Below are 18,778 nucleotides of genomic sequence, written 5' to 3' on the forward strand. Positions count from 1 at the left end.
TATGACGTAAGTTAAAGGATCTATGCTGAATTTTCCTACTTTTTCTCGAACTCTCGAACATTCTTTCCCCGTCAAGATCGTTTTAACCCAAATTCAAATGTGTGTGTGTGTGTGTGTGTGTGTGTGTGCGTGTGTGTGTGTGTGTGTGTGTGTAGCATTTTGGTTGCTTATCAAGAATTTGCCGTTATTTTTTGTCGGTCGACTGTAATTAACCTCAGAACTGATTATGTTTTTGTATGCTGGCCATCCTGGAATGCTATCGAGCATGCGCAGTGTTAAAGGGAACTTATGGTAAAAAGTAGTTTATTTCACGGGGAGGGGGGGGGGGCTCCGGGGGGCGGAGCCCACCAGCTTAAGTAACACGGCCTACTGGTTTAGGTTATATTAGGGTACGTTAGGTTAGTATGGTTCCTTTTATAATAGATTTCCGTAGACAATCCCTTCTTGAACATACGGCTCCCTAATGACTTGCGCATGCGCGGAACCGTTCCAAACAGTCCGTGCGGAGCTATTACTTAAAACACCATATATATGAATATATATATATACACTATAATAAATTCCGTGCATTACTGTACGTAATCGTGATTGTTAGGCCTATTCGTGTCCGAGAACGAATATAAGAATTGCTCCTTTTTCACAATTGAGTCAGTGACTCAGTGTTCGTGTTACGTAACGCTTCGCAAATCGTTCCTGTTGTGGTACGTCGCGTTTTTATTTTCCGTGAACGCTCACACTTCTCGCAACCGTCTCTTCAGTGTAACTGTCATTCTGTGCAACCCCAGAAGTCTTATCCAAAAGACTATTTAGGCCTCAAGTCTCATTTTAAGGCTTAGACTGAGCTTAATAATTCCCCCGCCGGAATTAGTCTCAACATGAAGCCTTTGTTAGTCTATAGCCTACAGGCCCTTGTTGATGGCTTCGATCGACTTTGCCGTTTGATTAAGGTAAATATTTACATATTTAGATAATTAAATAGTTTCGCATAGGCCTATTGCCCCCTCCTTGTTGGAATGCCGTATTTTTCCGCCTGCCGTAATCTAGCCATTCAAAAGGAAAGAATTTGGGAAATTAGGCCCGTCAGATTATTCCTAATCACCAGCCTAAACTTAATAATATCAGAATAGTTTTCATCATTTGATCAAGAATCGGGAGCAGTTATTTTCAACCTTTTCATGCCCAGGGCCCGTTTTTGGCATCCCCAAAAACACTCGTGGCCCACTGCCCTTCAGGATGGTGCGGTGATGATGATAGAATTATTATAACGCATTTTCAGGAGACCCAATTTTAGTCTCACGTTTTCGTTTATGGAATTATTTTAATGAAAACTTTATTATTTGTACATTTTCATTTACGAAAGAAGACGCTGGCCTGCATTGACTGTAAATCAATCAGGCGCACTGTAATCAAAACTCAGATTACAACTTTTTCATTTATGAAAGAAAGAACAAACCCGCTTTTACTGTAATTTTTCATTTATTAAATGTTATTTTGAAGAACTGCCCACGGCCCACAGGTTGAGAACCACCGGCCTACAGTCTAGTATCATGGGTTAGTCAGTTATAAAATGATTTTATCTTCTTTTATGTCCATCAGTGGGCAAAATAGGGTAAAACTTTACTTTCCTTGCGTGGCCTGATTCCTGCCAGTCGCCGACCGGGACAGGTTACCGGTCGTTGGTCGTTACGGCCGTAAGTCACTTTAGGCCGTAACATCCAAAACAATGTAAGACGTTATGTTTATGGTATTTACCATTATTATTTCATGTTTTACGTACATCCCCAAGGGGCTGGTACTAAACACGGCGCCCATTTTGCACGTAAACGTGCTTCCGGCCGAAACGACCCGAATGCCAGGTTGCGGCCTTTTGGGGGGGGGGGTGGCCAGGTCAGGGCACGTGGCCCTAAGTTAGGTCAGGTAGGTAAGATCGGGTTAGGTCATGACCTAGCATTATAGGAAAGGTTATGTCTTATTTATGTATGAGAGACCTGCCCCGGTCGACGACTGGTGGAATCAGGCTGCGCAACTAAAGAAAAGTTTTACCTTAGGCCGATCCTACACCCTAACGACACCATCTGAAATGTGTACTAATCCAAGCAACGAGGTTATATCCATAGAAGAGGAGATTACAAAACCTACCCTTCGAGAATGCAATGAAATAGGCCTGGGTTATACAGTAGGCCTACGTTAAGTTTTAAGAGAGGGCGTTTGAAGCCCAGGGTGCTGTGTTGTAAGTTAGGATAGGGTAGGTTGGTATATATCCTTGTTAATATCAGCCAGGAAGAGATTGTAACATCATAGCCACAATACTATGGTAATCTTCATATGTCTAGCAATACACACCACTACTGTAGGCCTATACTCCTGTGTTTTCTTTCATTATTGTTGACGTTTTTGGTTGTTAGGTTATTTTGAAGAACTTTAAATGCTACAAAAACCTGTAACGAAGGCTGCCAAGAAGGCAGTGGGTGCATGTGTGAATAATTATAGCAAATGCCGTATGCAATTGTAATGAATTGTCAAAAAAGAAAATTGTTGCTTTTTTTGCAATTACTGTAATATGAAAAAGGAAAACTGTACAAAAGTATTGAATCATTTTTCCCCATTCATAAGTTGTAGATAACCAAAGACTTGGGTGGTGGGAACCAGAATTGAGGGAATTGCATCTAAAAATCCATAATTACCACGATGAGCAAGCAGAAACATTCACATGTTTGTAATCAGTATCAGTTACAAAGCAACTTATAAAGTACAAAGTGTCTGGGTAATTAAAAGGGTTATGTCCTTACTTAACCTGACCCAGGATTTTGGTTCTTAGCTGACCAGAGGTGGAAGGGTACTCCATCTTTGGACCTCCAACCTAACCAGACTTAAGTATGCTGCAAATCAGAGTGACATACAGGGTTTGCATCCTAACCTAGGGTTCTGTGTCCTATCTGACCAAGGGGGCTTTGATCATTCCCTGGCCCCCAATCTAACCGAATCTAGAGTGCCGTACATCATGTAGTAAAGTACAGGGATACCTCCTAATCTAACTTTCCCTAACCTCCTGCCCCCTCCCACCATAACCTAATTTAGAGTTCCTGAAAGTCATAGAGTGAAATGTAAAAATGCTTCCTGCCCCATCTTAGGCCACCAGGTCTAGCTAGCAAGGGAAGGGTGGCAAAGGGGTTTCCCTATAGTTTTCCCTCTCCCATTATCATTGTATTGTTAGTTTCCCTCTCCCATTATCATTGTATTGTTAGCATACAGTATTCGTTCTATTGAGTCTTGGTGGTAGACGGCTGTGGTTGACCATATTTAGAGTAGGTACAAGGTTTTGGGTATAGCCAACTTTTGTGGCCTTTGAAGATAATACTGTACACCTATTCATTCCTCCTCTGCCAATCCCAGTTACTGACTTCATGTCTGAAAAAGATATAATAGAATTACTGATGTTTTTAGTCATTTGGTATACAGGAAGAGCAAGGTGATCATTATTAAACTGTATGCATCTGGTGGTGAAAACTAGGAGTCTCAAACCATCAGTATAAACTAAGTTTTAATGGGATAGGAAATGATGAACCTAATACATAAGACATGCAGTCATAAACTATATCAGTAAAGCAAGACATGAAAGAAACTTGACATGTTGTCTCAAAAGGTAGTGGAAGGGCTATGTTAGTTAGACTTGAGGCTTAGAAAAAGCCCAAAGGCTTGTTACATTGTCTGGTAAATAGAGCACTTTGTAATGACTTGCCCATCACATTCCATGAGGAAAAAAAAAAACATCAAAATAACCATCATTCAACCAGTGGTGATATTTAACTTAGTCTTGTCAAGAAGTTAAACTGTCATATATTGAGTACAATTATGCCAAGACCTCAGTAGGAACCTTGGTGGGGGAGGGGGATCATATTGAATGAATGGAACTAATAAGAAGGGTAAAATATTCAAGAAATGAGATAAAAACTTGGAAACATATGGTGTTTCTGTGTGAAATCAGTACAGTAATAATATGAAAGGAAAAAATTAAGCATGAAAATGTGGCAGCTGAAATTGTAGGGATACATCCTGATCTAGCCTCGATTAACCTAACCTCACGTGCAGTGCTGGGTATTACCTGAGAAGGGCCAAAGGAGCCCCTTAACCTTAGCCAGAAAGCGTGGGACTGTAGGAACCTTTGCAAGGATGTATACTAACCTACACTCACCTATGACAGAGTTTCTTACCTGGCTGGCCCTTAGACTGCTCCTCTTAGATGTTGTATGGGCTTAGAAAGCATCTTTCTTACCTTAAGTTTGGTAGGCCAAAGTCTGTGGTTTTCAATAGATAATTTGTGCCATTTTCAAAAGTTCCCCCAAAGTTTTTCACAGAAAACCACATGCACAACATGTCACTTCTCAGGAACCTTGACCAATCAGTTGCAACCTCACTGATTAACTTAATTTATAAAATCACACAGCTGTCTCTGGAGATTACTTCAGGATCTGGAGGAATTCTGTCTTTGTATTTTTTAAAATTACGATAAATTTGCTCTGCTGATGACATTGTATTCTCTCTGAACTGTCATCACACAAAGAGGACATAGTGGAGTTATATTTTAGATGGTGAAGTCTGCGAGTAGTCTGATAACATCCAGAACGTTACCTTGAGAAGCTCATAAACTGGTTTTGGCTAAAAATTCTAGCTAATTACAGTATTTAACCATAAAATAAAAACTGGTATATACATTATATGCGCGTAGGCTAAAACACTAGAAAAGAATGTTGAAAAGTTTATTGGTGAAATGAAAGCTATTCACTTGCCTTATATACGACATACATAAAGTTACCTTATCATCATTTAATCACTGGGTGTTGTTTAAATAGATATTTCAGAGAAATTAATGTAATATATATAGTATTACCCATACTGCATGAGATACTGTACTTCTTAAATTGACTTAACATCATAGAGACTTTGTCCCTCTGGACCTCCTTAATAGCATTCAATCTCCTTACACCTGTGTAGGAAAAACTATTCCAGTGAGAATATGAACCATTGTTATATAGGAGTGTTCCTTGGAGCCAGCAAGAAATGGTTGTGGAAGCGTTGTTACAGTTGTTAATTAGTGGTATGTAGATGAGTGACGAGCTACCCACACCTGCTAGCCTGCTGAAAGCTTTTCTTCAACTGCTTCCTTGTACACTCATCGTTTCACTGCTGCTTCCCTGTGTTTTTTTTTTAAGTGTCTCGGCATTTCTTTTGTTAGTGATTGATTGCCTGATTGGGGGTGTGAGTGTGATGAAAAGCAGTTACGTCTACCATTCCCAGTGCTTTTTCTATCCTCACCAGGCTTCTATGTTTAAGAGGGTTACGAGCTTAGAGGAGGAGTCTCGGCACATGCTCTCAGTTTGGCAGGACAGGGATGTGTTTATGCTCTCTGTTTGGTATAGGACAGAGATGTGTGTATGGTCTGCCCCTTGTGTGGTTGCTTGTGTTTCTGCACCTTCCATACCTTTCCTTGCATCACTGGCAGCTCCAGGGTTATGCCGGAGTCAGTGGAGTACCTTAAGGCAGGGTATCATAATTTAGACATTTGTAATATCTTAGTTTGGCATCTACTTGTAATCTGTTAGTTTGGCACCTACTTGTACCACTCAGCTCTGGCTATGGAGTCTCCAGCTGCTCCTGCCCATGAGATCAGCACAGTTTTTGCTCTGGTAGGAGAAACCCTTGCAGTTCCTCCTTCTGCTGGTACCCCTGGACTTTGTTTTTCTGCATACATTTGTAGCTGAAGAGAAGAGCAAGAGGTGCAGTCGGAGTAAGGTCTCAGGACAATGAGAAGGGCAAGAAGTCATGGAAGAAGGGTCTTCATGAGAAATTTTGTAAAGCTTTCCTATGAGTGTCATTCTTTGTTGAAGAGAGACAGTATCTGAGTTCATCTGAAGTATCTTTCAGTGTTGGTTTTGTTATGCAATCTGCATTTCATGGGTTTCAAACAGGATTTAGTTGAAGGTGATTGTTTTATCCAGTAAACACTCAGCCACAGTCAGAGAGAATAATCTCAAGTGTTGTACATGTAGTTCATGGGAACTTAAGAAGCTAGTTTTTCTGTATTTTCAACAACTAGTAACCTTTGGTTCTCAAGGCAGCATTACAGGCACACGTTTTCTGGCATTGTTTAGTGTCCTGCATCCAAAATTTTTGCACCGGCATATTTTCCTGTAGTGTGTTAATGCCGTCAGTGCACCTCACATGATTTACTTTAGGCATTACTTGAGCATCTGTGGACCATCCCTTCACCCCCTAGCTGCAACCCCTCTCATTCCTTTTACTATTCCTCTGTTCATATTCTCCTTCTTCTGTCATACTTTCCAAATTCTCCTAAGAATTGTTTCATAGTGCACCTGCAAGCTTTTCCTCTTGTTACACCTTTAAAATTTTTTTACTCTCAATTTCCTTTTCAGTGCTGATTGACCTCATAGGTCCCAGCGCTTGGCCTTTGGACTAAATTTTGTATTCTGTTCTTGGTGGTACATACTTAGAGTGCTTATGAGCATACATGTGTATCCATGAGGGGAATCGGAGAAAGGGATGCTCATTGTGTTCCTGCAGTGAGCAGTGTGAGTTAAATGAAAACAATGGAATGGAAGTATCAGTCCTTGGCTCTGTAGGGTTAATGCACATTAATGAATCAAAACACATGTCAGCTGAGTAGCTAAAGTTACTTTGTGTTCTCCAAATAGGAATATGTTAGTTGGGTGCATCAACTAGTAAGGCTTAAATAGCTCAGACAGCAATGGCTTGTCAGCAGAATTTTCCTAGTAAAAGCAAGTTGAGTATGGATGCTGGTTGCAAGTTGAGTTCAAACCTGATTTTCCTCTCTGTAAGGCCTGTAAAACACTGATAGAATTATTGTGAACCCAGGATCTGACCCGGTTTAAAAACTGTTGACATTTTATGTAAAAAGAGTGGAGGAACTGGAATGACACTCAGATGTGTCCATTATTTGGGTGAATGTTTCAGACATGTCAGTCAGCATGAACAAAATCAGATATAAACTGGTGTGGTAAAGCTTATGTGCACGTGCTGTACTATGTACAACATACTGCCTTTTATTGCCATGAGTTAGGATGAAATCAAATAGATTGGTAATGAAATGAAATTGCAAAATAAAAAGGAACATAGCTAAACCTACTACTTCCAGCAAGAAATATGAGCTTCCCAGCCACTAAGTTGCTTGGTAGGCACACAAAGTTGCATTCAAGAACACAATCTGTCCCTGTCTTCATCCTCTACTTCCCGAGGTGGTCTTCCATGACGAGGGAACCCACGTTCCCCTTTTTCCTAGAGTTGGGTAACAATGAGCCACACTCCAGTGTGCGGCCCTGTTTTCCTAAGCATCACATATGCCAGGATAGACAGAAGGGTACAGGAGCTGTCTTTCCCCTGCCCACCTTAGTGACTGGGGAGCTGACATTTCTTGCTGGGAGTTCAAGGTCAGTCATAATCTTTAGACAGTTCCTGCCTTCTAGGTAACTACATCAAAAGATAGTTGATTTGTATCCTTGTAGGAACAAAAGGCAGATCTTTAACATGATTTCCATTTTTCCTAGGTATGAGAAACTCTAAGTCTATTATATTCAAGCCTCCCACGTCTCAGTTGCCCTGCTGCCAAAGGAAAACTGAAGCTGCACAGAAGTGTGCGTGGGTGACTAACCCCAAATCTGCACAAGAAACTGCTAAATGTGAAATCCACGTTTCCAAGCTTCTGCAACTTGTCCTACTTGCATGAAGGATATGCATCAGAAGGCTCAGGGTTACTGAATTAATGAAAAATGCAATTTTTAAGGAAAGCTGCCAATTTAGAAACAATTTTCATCCACTGACCTTATTCTGTTGTGAATACACAATTTAGAACGTTCCTTCAAATTCATCATTTAATTTTTCAGCTTGAAAGGACTCTAATTTGGTTGTGTGATGTGTCGCTTATTCATTTTTAGTTATTTCTCATGCCACATACTGCGGTTATCAGTAAGTGGCATTTGAGAAGTTTAAAGGTCACTCGGGATCAACAGAGTGGTGGGCGGAGGAGTTGCCCAAGCAGTCAGTGGCTGCTGAAGATTAGCAGGTAGGGCTATCACTCCCCAAACCCCCATCCCCTCATCCGTAGCTCACAGGCTGCCTGGGCAGTTTACCAAGCCATGAGCGACGTGATCAACGATTGGATGGGGGATGGGTGTCCACCAATGAACGTCAGATTCTGTCGGTACTTAGCCTAAGCGTCCGTGACCGGTACAAAAGATGGCGACGGACCTGGATAGTCTGGTGAGAGACCATCATAGGTCTTAGCGAGGCCAGGGAAATGAAGTATCCGAGAGAGAGAGAAAGAGCCGAACCTGTCACTCTGAGTTAATGTAGTGGTTGCTTGAGTATTATCAGCCGAGTGTGCAAACAGGAAGCCGAGTTATCGCGGCGTAGTGTGTATTACGAGTGCTTGGAACAACACAAACGAATCTTCTTGTCATTGTACTTATTCGATGACGCATGAAGAGTTTCGACGGCACTACGTTTAAAAGCAAACCCATATCAATCAATACTCGTCGTTATGAATAGTATAGTCTTTATTGTCCGCCCGTTTTGGCTTGGGGTCTAACACTCAAACGACTGAAATTCATCGCACTTGCAGTGTTGATTTTTGCAGTACGTAGTGTTCACCATAGTAATTGCTACCATTTGTTCACTAGTGAACTGGCCTCGGCTGAGGTGAGCGCTATTGAGTGTTCCTGTGTTGTCAGTCGGACTACTATTCGTCACGCAGTTCAAAGAGAAATTGCCGTTGAATAAGTGACAGTAATAAGTATTGATTTTTCTCATTTCTTTCTTATGCACATACACACCTTGTCGTAGGTCACCGTCTGCGTGCAAGGATACATTGCTTGTTATCCCCTTAGCCCCTTTTATAAAATGTATACATATACATATATGTAAAATACTGAATACCCGTGTAAAATAAAAATTGATAAAGATAACAAAGGCCGAAGACTTCATATATATATATATATATATATATATATATATATATATATATATATATATATATATATATATATATATATATATACTGTATGTATATGTATGTATGCATGTATGTATCCATATAATATAAATAAAGATAAAATCCACAAGGAAACAGAAACACTGGAGTGCTGCGAGGCCTTTCGACACTAGTCCTTTACTTAGCAGTGTCGAAAGGCCTCGCAGCACTCCAATGTTCCATTTCCTTCGTGGATTTTATCTTTATTTATATATTCATCACGTTCCATATTTTCGTGATTCAGTTATACATGCATATATATATATATATATATATATATATATATATATATATATAGATATATATATATATATATATATTTATATAATATATATATATATGTGATATATATATATATGCATACATACATATATACATACACACGCACACACACACACTCTCCCAATGACCAGTTTAATTTGAAGGCTCTTGCAATCGTGCAACAGTGCTTAGTGGAGTGCAATTCCACAAGGACACATTTGTTACTATCATGATCATTAGCCAGGAATCCATATTGCGTGGGCCAGAAAATCGATGGAACTTTGGCTTTGCAACTGTGGCGATTCTTTGTGATGTCTGCGGTTGGGAATTTGTGGTGTGTTTGGGTGTTTTGTTGGGGGGTGGAGGGGAGGGGGGGAAGATTTTATGGGTTTTAAAGTTTTTTTTATGGATTTAGGAAGTTTAAGGATTTCAAAGGATATTTTAATGGATTGGGGAAGTTCATGGATTTTTAAAGGCATTTTGTGGGGATTTTAAAGGAATTTCGTGGGTGTTACGGAGTTTTTATGAATATAGGAAAATTTTTATGGATTTTTAAAGGGATTCTTCATGGGTTATCACAGTTTTTATGGATTTTCAGTTTACTGCAAAAGAAAACTATTGAGATGGCGTTTTGTTTGTCCGTCCTCCCTCAGATCTTGAAAATCTCTGAGGCTAGAGGGCTGCAAATTGGTATGTTGATCATCCACCGTCCAATCATCAAACATACCGAATTGCAGCTCTCTAGCCTCGGTAGTTTTTATTTTATTTAAGGTTAAAGTTGGCTATGATCGTGCGTGAGGCACTGCTGTAGGTGCCGACAGCGCAGATCACCACCGGGCCGCGGCTGAAAGTTTCATGGGCCATGGCTGAGAATTTAATACAGCATTATACACTGTGCAGAAAACTCGTTTGTGCCGAAGTTTCTTCGGCGCATTTTGTACTTGTTAAAACTTATGGATTTTTAAATGAAATTCTTATGGATTTTGAATAGATTTTTGGATTGAATGGGCTTTAAGATTTTTTTATGAATTTGAAGGGATTTTTATGGATTTTAAGATATTTTTATGGATTTTCTAAGTTTATGGAGTTTTTATGGATTTCTTTAATTTTGTTTAAAATATTTGAATGACCTTTTTGGAGGCCTTTATTGTTCTTTGTGGTGTCTTCTGTTGGGAATTTGCATTGTTTTGGGTGTATTTTAATTTATGGAGTTAAGGTAGTTTTCCTAAACTTTCTGACAGAGGGTTAAAAATATTCAAACATTTTCTGACAAAAATGGTTAAACTTTAACAAACTTGCTGACAAAAATGGGTTAAAATTTTTCAGAATTTTCTGACAAAGTTGAAGTTTTAACATTTTTCTGACAAAAATGGGTTAAAATTTTCAGAATTTTCTGACAAGGTGAAAGTTATAAAAATTTCCTGACAAAAATGGGTTAAAAATTTCAGAATTTTCTGACAAAGTTAAAGTTTTACAAATTTTCTGACAAAAATGGGTTACAATTTTTCAGAACTCTCTGGCAAAATTGGTTAAAGTTTAAAAAAATTTTTGTCAAAAATGGTTAAACTTATAAAAATTTTCTGACAAAAATGGGTTAAAATTTTTCATAATTTACTAACAAGGTTAAAGTTTTAACATTTTCTGACATAAATGGGTTGAAATTTTTCAGCATTTCCTGACAGAAATGGTTCAAGTTTTTGAAAATTTTCGACAAAGATGGTTAAACTTGTAAACATTTTCTGACAAAAATTGGTTAAAATGTTAAAGAATTTTTTGATTGAAGAAAAAGGTTAAAATGAATCATAAAAGTGATCAGGTTTTGTATGTCTCATTTCAGTATTCTAGTATTGAATTATTATATTGCCTGATATAATTAGTCTCTCTCTCTCCGAACATAGGTCTAATTCACTCTATACATAGGTCTAATTCTCTCTCTCTCTCTCTCTCTCTCTCTCTCTCTCTCTCTCTCTCTCTCTCTCTCTCTCTCTCTCCTACAAACATACTAATTCTCTCTCCCTCGACATAGGTCTCTCTCTCTCTCTCTCTCTCTCTCTCTCTCTCTCTCTCTCTCTCTCTCTCTCTCTCTCTCCTACAAACATAGGTCTAATTCTCTCTCCCTCGACACATATAGGTCTCTCTCTCTCTCTCTCTCTCTCTCTCTCTCTCTCTCTCTCTCTCTCTCTCTCTCTCTCTCTGCATATGGAGGCATGCCTCTCTCTCTGCATATGGAGGCATGCCTCTCTCTCTGCATATGGAGGCATGCCTCTCTCTCTGCATATGGAGGCATGCCTCTCTCTCTCTCTCTCTCTCTCTCTCTCTCTCTCTCTCTCTCTCTCTCTCCATACATAAATATACCTCGTTTCCAGGTATCCCCTTTGTTCTTTTCCGTTTGCCTAGCTGCATTCCGGCGGCTATTGATCTAGCAACCAATAAATCTTGACACCTCAGAGAAATTCCCTTTTATAGAGAGAGAGAGAGAAGCCCTTGTTAAGTCGGGCGACAGATATCGGCAGCCATGCATTCATGATCTATTACATGCGGGTTTAGTTTGTGAACTCGGATGTAAGTGTATGCGTATTACTTACAGGAGACCTCATTTTGTTTGTGTAGGGAGCGTTTATGTACTGCCTTTTTTTATGTTTAACTGCGGTAGTCAGCCATCCGTGGTTGCCAGAACGTATACTCGCCCACAAAACGTTTTTGTGCTTCCCGATTTCAGCGAAGTGGAACGTTCCCCTTCGTCAATTCTTTGTATCTTAAAAGAGAGTTTTATGGTATATTTATGTTTACGGTATAATATGTGCGTGTGCCCTGTTATATATAGCCCTGGGCACGAAGGAAAGGAGGATGGGATAGAAAGATAGATAGATAGAGAAATTAGATAGACAGATAGGTAGATAAAAGAGGAAGTATCGTGAGTTCAGAGGAACAAAGGCGAGGAATTAATTTTTATGGAGGAACTCTCTCTCTCTCTCTCTCTCTCTCTCTCTCTCTCTCTCTCTCTCTCTCTCTCTCTCTCTCTCTCTCTCTCTCTCTCTCACTCCCCTGTTAAGACAGTTGCTTCAGTTACATTGCCCAGCATTTTTGACATTTTATATTTCACCCCCTCTCACCCCACCCCCCTTGCTATCGGGGCTGAACTTGGACTAAAAGGACTACGGGAATATCACCATTCATCCCAGCAACCAGGAAAACTGTGGATTATTAGACAATATCTGTCGTTTTCGGTTATTTTTACATGTCACCCCCTTCCCACCCCCTTTGGTGCCAGTAATGTCTTACCCCCCCTCCCCACAGTATTCTTTTCCAGATAGTAAATTATGTATACCGAAATGAGGTATGATAAATTCGTAGAGTTTATGTAGTTACTAAGTCTACAGGCAGAACCAGCCCTGTTTAAGGGAAGCCCTTCCCACCCCCACCCCCTTTGATGCTAGTGATGTCTTACCCCCACAGTATTCTTTTCCAGATAGTAAGTCATATGTATACCAAAATTATATAAATATATATATAAATATATATATATATATATATATATATATATATATACATAAATGGATGTATGTATGTGTGTGTGTATGCCACAATAAACCTGAAACGCATTGAGCAATTTCAACCAAACTTGGTATAGGTACGTATGACGTACTATCTAGAAATCAGCACTGTGGTGGTAAGACATCACTATATAGCACCAAGGGTCACCAAAGAGTTGTTTTGGGGGGGGGGGAGGGCTTCCCTGAAACGGGACTGGTTCTGCCCTTGAAACGGGGCTGGTTATGCCCGTAGACTTAGTAACTTTACGAATTTACCATATCTAATTTCGGTATGCATATGACTTACTATCTGGAAAAGAGTATATACTGCGGGGGTGGGGAGAGACAATGGCACCAAAATGGTGTGGGAGTTGGGAAGTGGGTGACAGAGAGAGAGAGAGAGAGAGAGAGAGAGAGAGAGAGAGAGTGTGATAGTGAGAGGGAGAGGAAGTGAGAGAGTGAGAGGGAGAGAAAGATAGCAGAGGGGGTGTTTGGGAGAAGAAAGAAGGAAAGAGAGAGAGAGTGAGTGAGTTTAATCAAGAAAGTACAGCGCATAATGGGACATAAAGCAATCATTCCTGCAGCAAGCAAGTTTTTTTTCCCAAACATATACTGAAGTGCGTGTGGATGTTTACGTGCTTGCGTACATGCATGCATACACATTCATGTCTGTGTTTGTGCCCGTGCGCGCGCGAGCGCGCCAGCTCACTCCTTCACAAAATTCCTTGTTTCGCGCCCGTCTGAAGTACTGTTGTTGCATAGTACTGTTGCTGAGTCATTCATCCCAGTGATCCTATCGAAGGGGTCCAAGGTCTCTGGCAGCACTGTCATGGCACTGCCTGAACCGATCCTACTTTGCAACGTCTGTTCGAGCTGTGTTGCCAGAGACATTCTCTCTCTCTCTCTCTCGACCAGCATAAGTCTAATTGTCTCTCTCTCTCTCTCTCTCTCGACCAACATAAGTCTAGTTCTCTCTCTCTCTCTCTCTCTCTCTCTCTCTCTCTCTCTCTCTCTCTCTCTCTCTCTCTCTCTCTCTCGCTCTCTCTCGACCAACATAAGTCTAGTTCTCTCTCTCTCTCTCTCTCTCTCTCTCTCTCTCTCTCTCTCTCTCTCTCTCTCTCTCTCTTTCTCAAACATAGGTCTAATTCTCTTTTTCGGCAAACATAGCTCTCTCTATCTCTCTCTCTCTCTCTCTCAGCAGTATTTCATGGAAATCGAAAGGACATGAAAAGATGTTTATTATATGAAGTTTAAGCCGGCCATATTCCAGCGTGAACCCTTTTTCAGAGATGGCAGAGGGAATAAGAGGCCTGGTGTGGAACTCTATAAACCCTATAAACCAGATTTGCTGAACAGCAGCACCAATATGCACGCGGCATTAACCCGGTATGCATCCTCCTACGCGTCACCTCTTGATGGGGTGCTAGTACTAAACATGGTGAAAGCTCAGTGGGGCGCCATGCTTAGTACTAACCCCTCGGGGATCAAAGATATTGTTTATTGATATATAGAAATGGTTGTATATAATACTTTGATCCCAGGGGGGGCTAGTACTAAGCACGGCGCCCCATTGAGCTACCGCCATGTTTAGTACTAGCATCTCATCAGAGGTGTCGCGTAGGTGGATACATACCGGATTAATACCTATGCCGACTAAAGGTGCCTCGCTGTCGAACTTCTCATTTCCAGAGGTCTCTTTATTCCTCACACCGTTGGGCTGTGGAACAGTCCCCCAGAGGTTGTTGTGCAATTGGAACTTTAAAAGTTCAAGTGAAGGTGCAATGCATTGCTACCCTAATGCTGTTCTCCTTGCATTTTAATACATTTTTATCCATTTATTAATTTATTTTTTTTCTTTTTAATAAGTGAGATCTCTTCTTTCTGTATTTCCCTTTGCCTTCTCTTCCTAATGAGCACCATACTCTTTGGAAGCCTGAATTTCAAGTCAATGGCCTGTGTAAGCTTGTTCCATATGAATAGGGTTCATCATGTTAATAATAATAATGACTCTTTATTGCCAACCCATATGACCAGGCGACTGGAATAAAAAAAAAAGTTGGGCAAGGGTTAGACCTATATGTGTAGATAATAGAAGTTCAGGGGAATTGAAGTAAAGAAAATAGAAAGATAATTGATGTATTTCCTCGTCAAGGTATCCCTTAAAACAGGTGGAACACTCTTGATGGTAGGCTATAGAGGGAAAGATATCGTGTACTCAGTAACAGTGTTACAAAATCAGACTAGAGATAGAAGAGTAATGACTGAACTGGTAGAAAGTCAGTTTCAGTAAAAGAGGAGAAAGAAGATCAGGTTATTAATGAGAGATTTGTCTAACGGAGAATGAGCCATTTAAGAAGTTATACATGGAAGACGATTGGCTTTATCGAAGGAAGAGGAAATGAAATTTGGTTTGACGTGTCTGAGAACAGCCGGGTGTCGATGAAAGAAGCTAGGAGATAGAGCCTTCAACTTGAAAGAAAAGAGAGAGAGAGAGAGAGAGAGAGAGAGCTTCTACACAGTATTTGTATCAGTGTGTTTCTGCAGCAGACCACTCACTATCACCTAGGTTACAAATAAAAGAACCATGGCTTAGTTTTGTATTTTTATATTGACAGTCATGTTCGGCAGTTTATTACACCAGAAAAGCTTCTTGTAAAAAAACATACAAAATATATATAAAGTCGACCTGTAATAAAAAAATAACAATGATATTTATTGATGAATGAAAATTACAAAAAAAATTCTTTGTGATATCTTTTGTACACAAGATACATTTTGTGCGTCAATATTTGCTAGCATATATTCTAGGCAGACAGTTCTTAGCACCTTTGATGAAAGTGAATAATATATTTTTACTAGCTAGAGTAAAAAAAAAAATAGTATTTATAATGTACAATTGTACTTACACTATCTTAGTAAACCCAAGAATAAATAAATTTCATTTTGAAAGGTACAGGGTTGTCCTTAATAATTGCATATTACGGAACACTTGTTATCGCTATCACACGCCAGTTACAGGAAATGGCTTTCTTACTGATAAGAACCTTTTGCACGCAAGCACTGTCTGGCTGGGGTACAAACAGTAGAAAACAATGCATTAAATTACATTATATTACATGCATTACATTACATTACACTGCATGCAAGCAGCATACGAGTGGACAGTACTATAACGAATTCTAGGCCTAATGAACCAACCGTTGGGAAAGACCATCTTTGATTTCACGAGATCAGCCGTCATGAAGTTTTGAAAGTTAGTTGATTTAAGATGCGAAATCCAGTGATTTCATGAAACGAAATGTGAGTGAATCAGTTTGTGATTTCATGAAACGAAATGAGTAAACGAATTCGTGATTTCATGAAACGTAATGCAAGTAAACGAATTCATGATGTCATGAAACGAAATGTGATTGTAAATGAATTCGTGATTTCATGAAAAGAAATGTGAGTGAATGAATATGATTTCATAAAACGAAATGTGAGTGATTGCATGGAACGAAATGTGAGTAAACGAATTCATGATTTCATAAAAACCAAATGCAAGTAAATGAATTCGTGATTTCATAAAACGAAATGTGATTGTAAACGAATTCATGCTTTCATGAAGTAAAATGTGAGTAAATGAATACGTGATTTCATGAAACGAAATGTGAGTAAACGAATTCACGATTTCATAAAACGAAATGTGAGTAAACGAATTCAAGATTTCATGAAACGAAATGTGAGTAAACGAATCCACGATTTCATAAAACGAAATGTGAGTAAACAAATTCGTGATTTCATGAAACGAAATGTGAGTGAATCAGTTTGTGATATCATGAAACGAAATGAGTAAACGAATTCGTGATTTCATGAAACGTAATGCAAGTAAACGAATTCATGATGTCATGAAACGAAATGTGATTGTAAATGAATTCGTGATTTCATGAAAAGAAATGTGAGTGAATTAATATGATTTCATAAAACGAAATGTGAGTGATTGCATGGAACGAAATGTGAGTAAACGAATTCATGATTTCATAAAAACGAAATGCAAGTAAATGAATTCGTGATTTCATAAAACGAAATGTGATTGTAAACGAATTCATGCTTTCATGAAGTAAAATGTGAGTAAATGAATACGTGATTTCATGAAACGAAATGTGAGTAAACGAATTCACGATTTCATAAAACGAAATGTGAGTAAACGAATTCACGATTTCATGAAACGAAATGTGAGTAAACGAATCCACGATTTCATAAAACGAAATGTGAGTAAACAAATTCGTGATTTCATGAAACGAAATGTGAGTAAACGAATCCACGATTTCATAAAACGAGACACAGCAAATGATTCCATGATTTCATGAAATGAGTTCAGTGAGCAGCTGGACCCCCAGAAGCTATTCCGGGGCACACGAAGCTGAGATCACAGTGATATCACAGACTCGGTCTACTGTGGAAGGATACCACACAGCAAAATATCACAGACTTGTGGAAGGATACCACAGCAAAATATCACAGATGGATTGCCAAGCAGCGCAATATACATTGCTTTTATTATGAGGTAGCCACAATAAATGCCTACAACTAGAATTCAGTACACATTACTGAACAGATTTCTCAGATTAAATCATGCACATGTCAGTTTTGAAAATATACACTACAAACCCTCTCCTGTCATTTTCTCGTCACCTAACGAGATTGGAAACTGTTGTTTATCTCCTAAGTTATACTAAATATAAATCTGAATACATACTTTCGCTGCCTTGTCTTACAATTAGCAAAAACAATAATGTATTTACGCGGGAGAGACAACTTCATAACATTGATTTTTTTCCTTTGACTTCAGACGAAGGGCAAGAAAATATTTACACTTTTTCTTACATTATATATATAAAACAGTATTTGACTGTTTCCCTAACCTTTTAAGAAATTAACAAGGAATATTTTTTCTTCACTTTTCCAGGTAAGATGTGGATTGTTTTTGTCTGACCTATAAACAAAGGACCTCTCCACCTTCGGTGTCCCCAATGGTGCTTCGTGAAACACATGTCAATGGAAGAATCTAACTGATTATGCGACCAGGTAAGATTTTAGGGTGTGCGTATTATCACTATATTCCAGTGTTGCCAGAAAAGAGGTCTTCCTGGCAACGCCATCAGGGTCCGTTGACAGCCGGTAAATATTTCCCGAAGCACCAAAAGGCCTTCCGGTCTTTTCAACTGGAGTCACTAGTTAAGGCACCGGTGGTTTAAGCCCCTGAGTTTTACAAGGCACGCAAGCCCTTCCACCACGTCACGGTACAATCCTACGGAAGGGTCCTTCACCGCGTTCAAATGCATTCTGAATATGTGTTAGGGCTCACTCTTCGATGTTCAGATTCACTCTCTTTGAAATGTAGGTAGATGCAACTTCGTCACCGAAAGCTGTCATATCTCAAATGGGGAAGTGAATAACCTCTTTCAACCCAGATGCGTGGATGAAGTCCCACAAGCCTCTTTTCTTTCTGTTTCAAAGGCACCGTCGAGTTTTTTTTTTTTTTTTTTTTTTTTTTTTTTTTTTTTGCAAGTTTTTTTTTTTTTTTTGCAAGATTATGTAGTGAATTTGAAAGTTGAAATACATCATAACTCACTGAGACAAAATACTAGAATGACACAAGTTGATTAAGATGAAGAAGTGTTTTAACGAAAATATGTACACACCAAAACAAACGTATTTAGGGAAATTATTCATGGACCTAACGTTTCGAGAAAGCTTAGATTTCATGTCTCAACTAAATTGGGTTTTAGTAACTGGAAAATTTCCCTGCCACTTTGAACAAAAGCATTACAGTTTACAGAAAAAGAGGAGCACTGAACTGGATGGCCATTAGGTTAATTGGCCAAGTCCTGACTTTAGTTTAAATAGTGCATATCACTTCAGTTTGAACTCAGGATTGACA

The 18,778-nt window shown here is 39.3% G+C and overlaps 1 protein-coding gene across 4 annotated transcripts in view; it reads left to right on the plus strand.

Annotated features, from left to right (window-relative positions):
• Positions 1-645: 645 nt before the first annotated feature.
• The window catches only part of ArgRS-m (arginyl-tRNA synthetase, mitochondrial), a 187,876-nt gene continuing 169,743 nt past the window's right edge, over positions 646-18,778 (plus strand). For 2 of the 4 annotated variants that reach the window (XM_067128103.1, XM_067128106.1), the window contains exon 1: positions 651-947. Coding sequence is in view for 2 of the 4 variants with exons in the window: in XM_067128101.1 (XP_066984202.1) it covers positions 876-947 (72 nt within the window). In the remaining 2 variants the exon portion in view is untranslated. Of the gene's footprint in view, positions 948-18,778 lie in introns of all 4 variants that reach the window. The other 2 variants (XM_067128101.1, XM_067128104.1) reach the window with 2 other exon arrangements.

The sequence above is a fragment of the Macrobrachium rosenbergii genome, chromosome 26, assembly GCF_040412425.1.
Source record: "Macrobrachium rosenbergii isolate ZJJX-2024 chromosome 26, ASM4041242v1, whole genome shotgun sequence".
NCBI classification, from domain to species: domain Eukaryota; kingdom Metazoa; phylum Arthropoda; class Malacostraca; order Decapoda; family Palaemonidae; genus Macrobrachium; species Macrobrachium rosenbergii.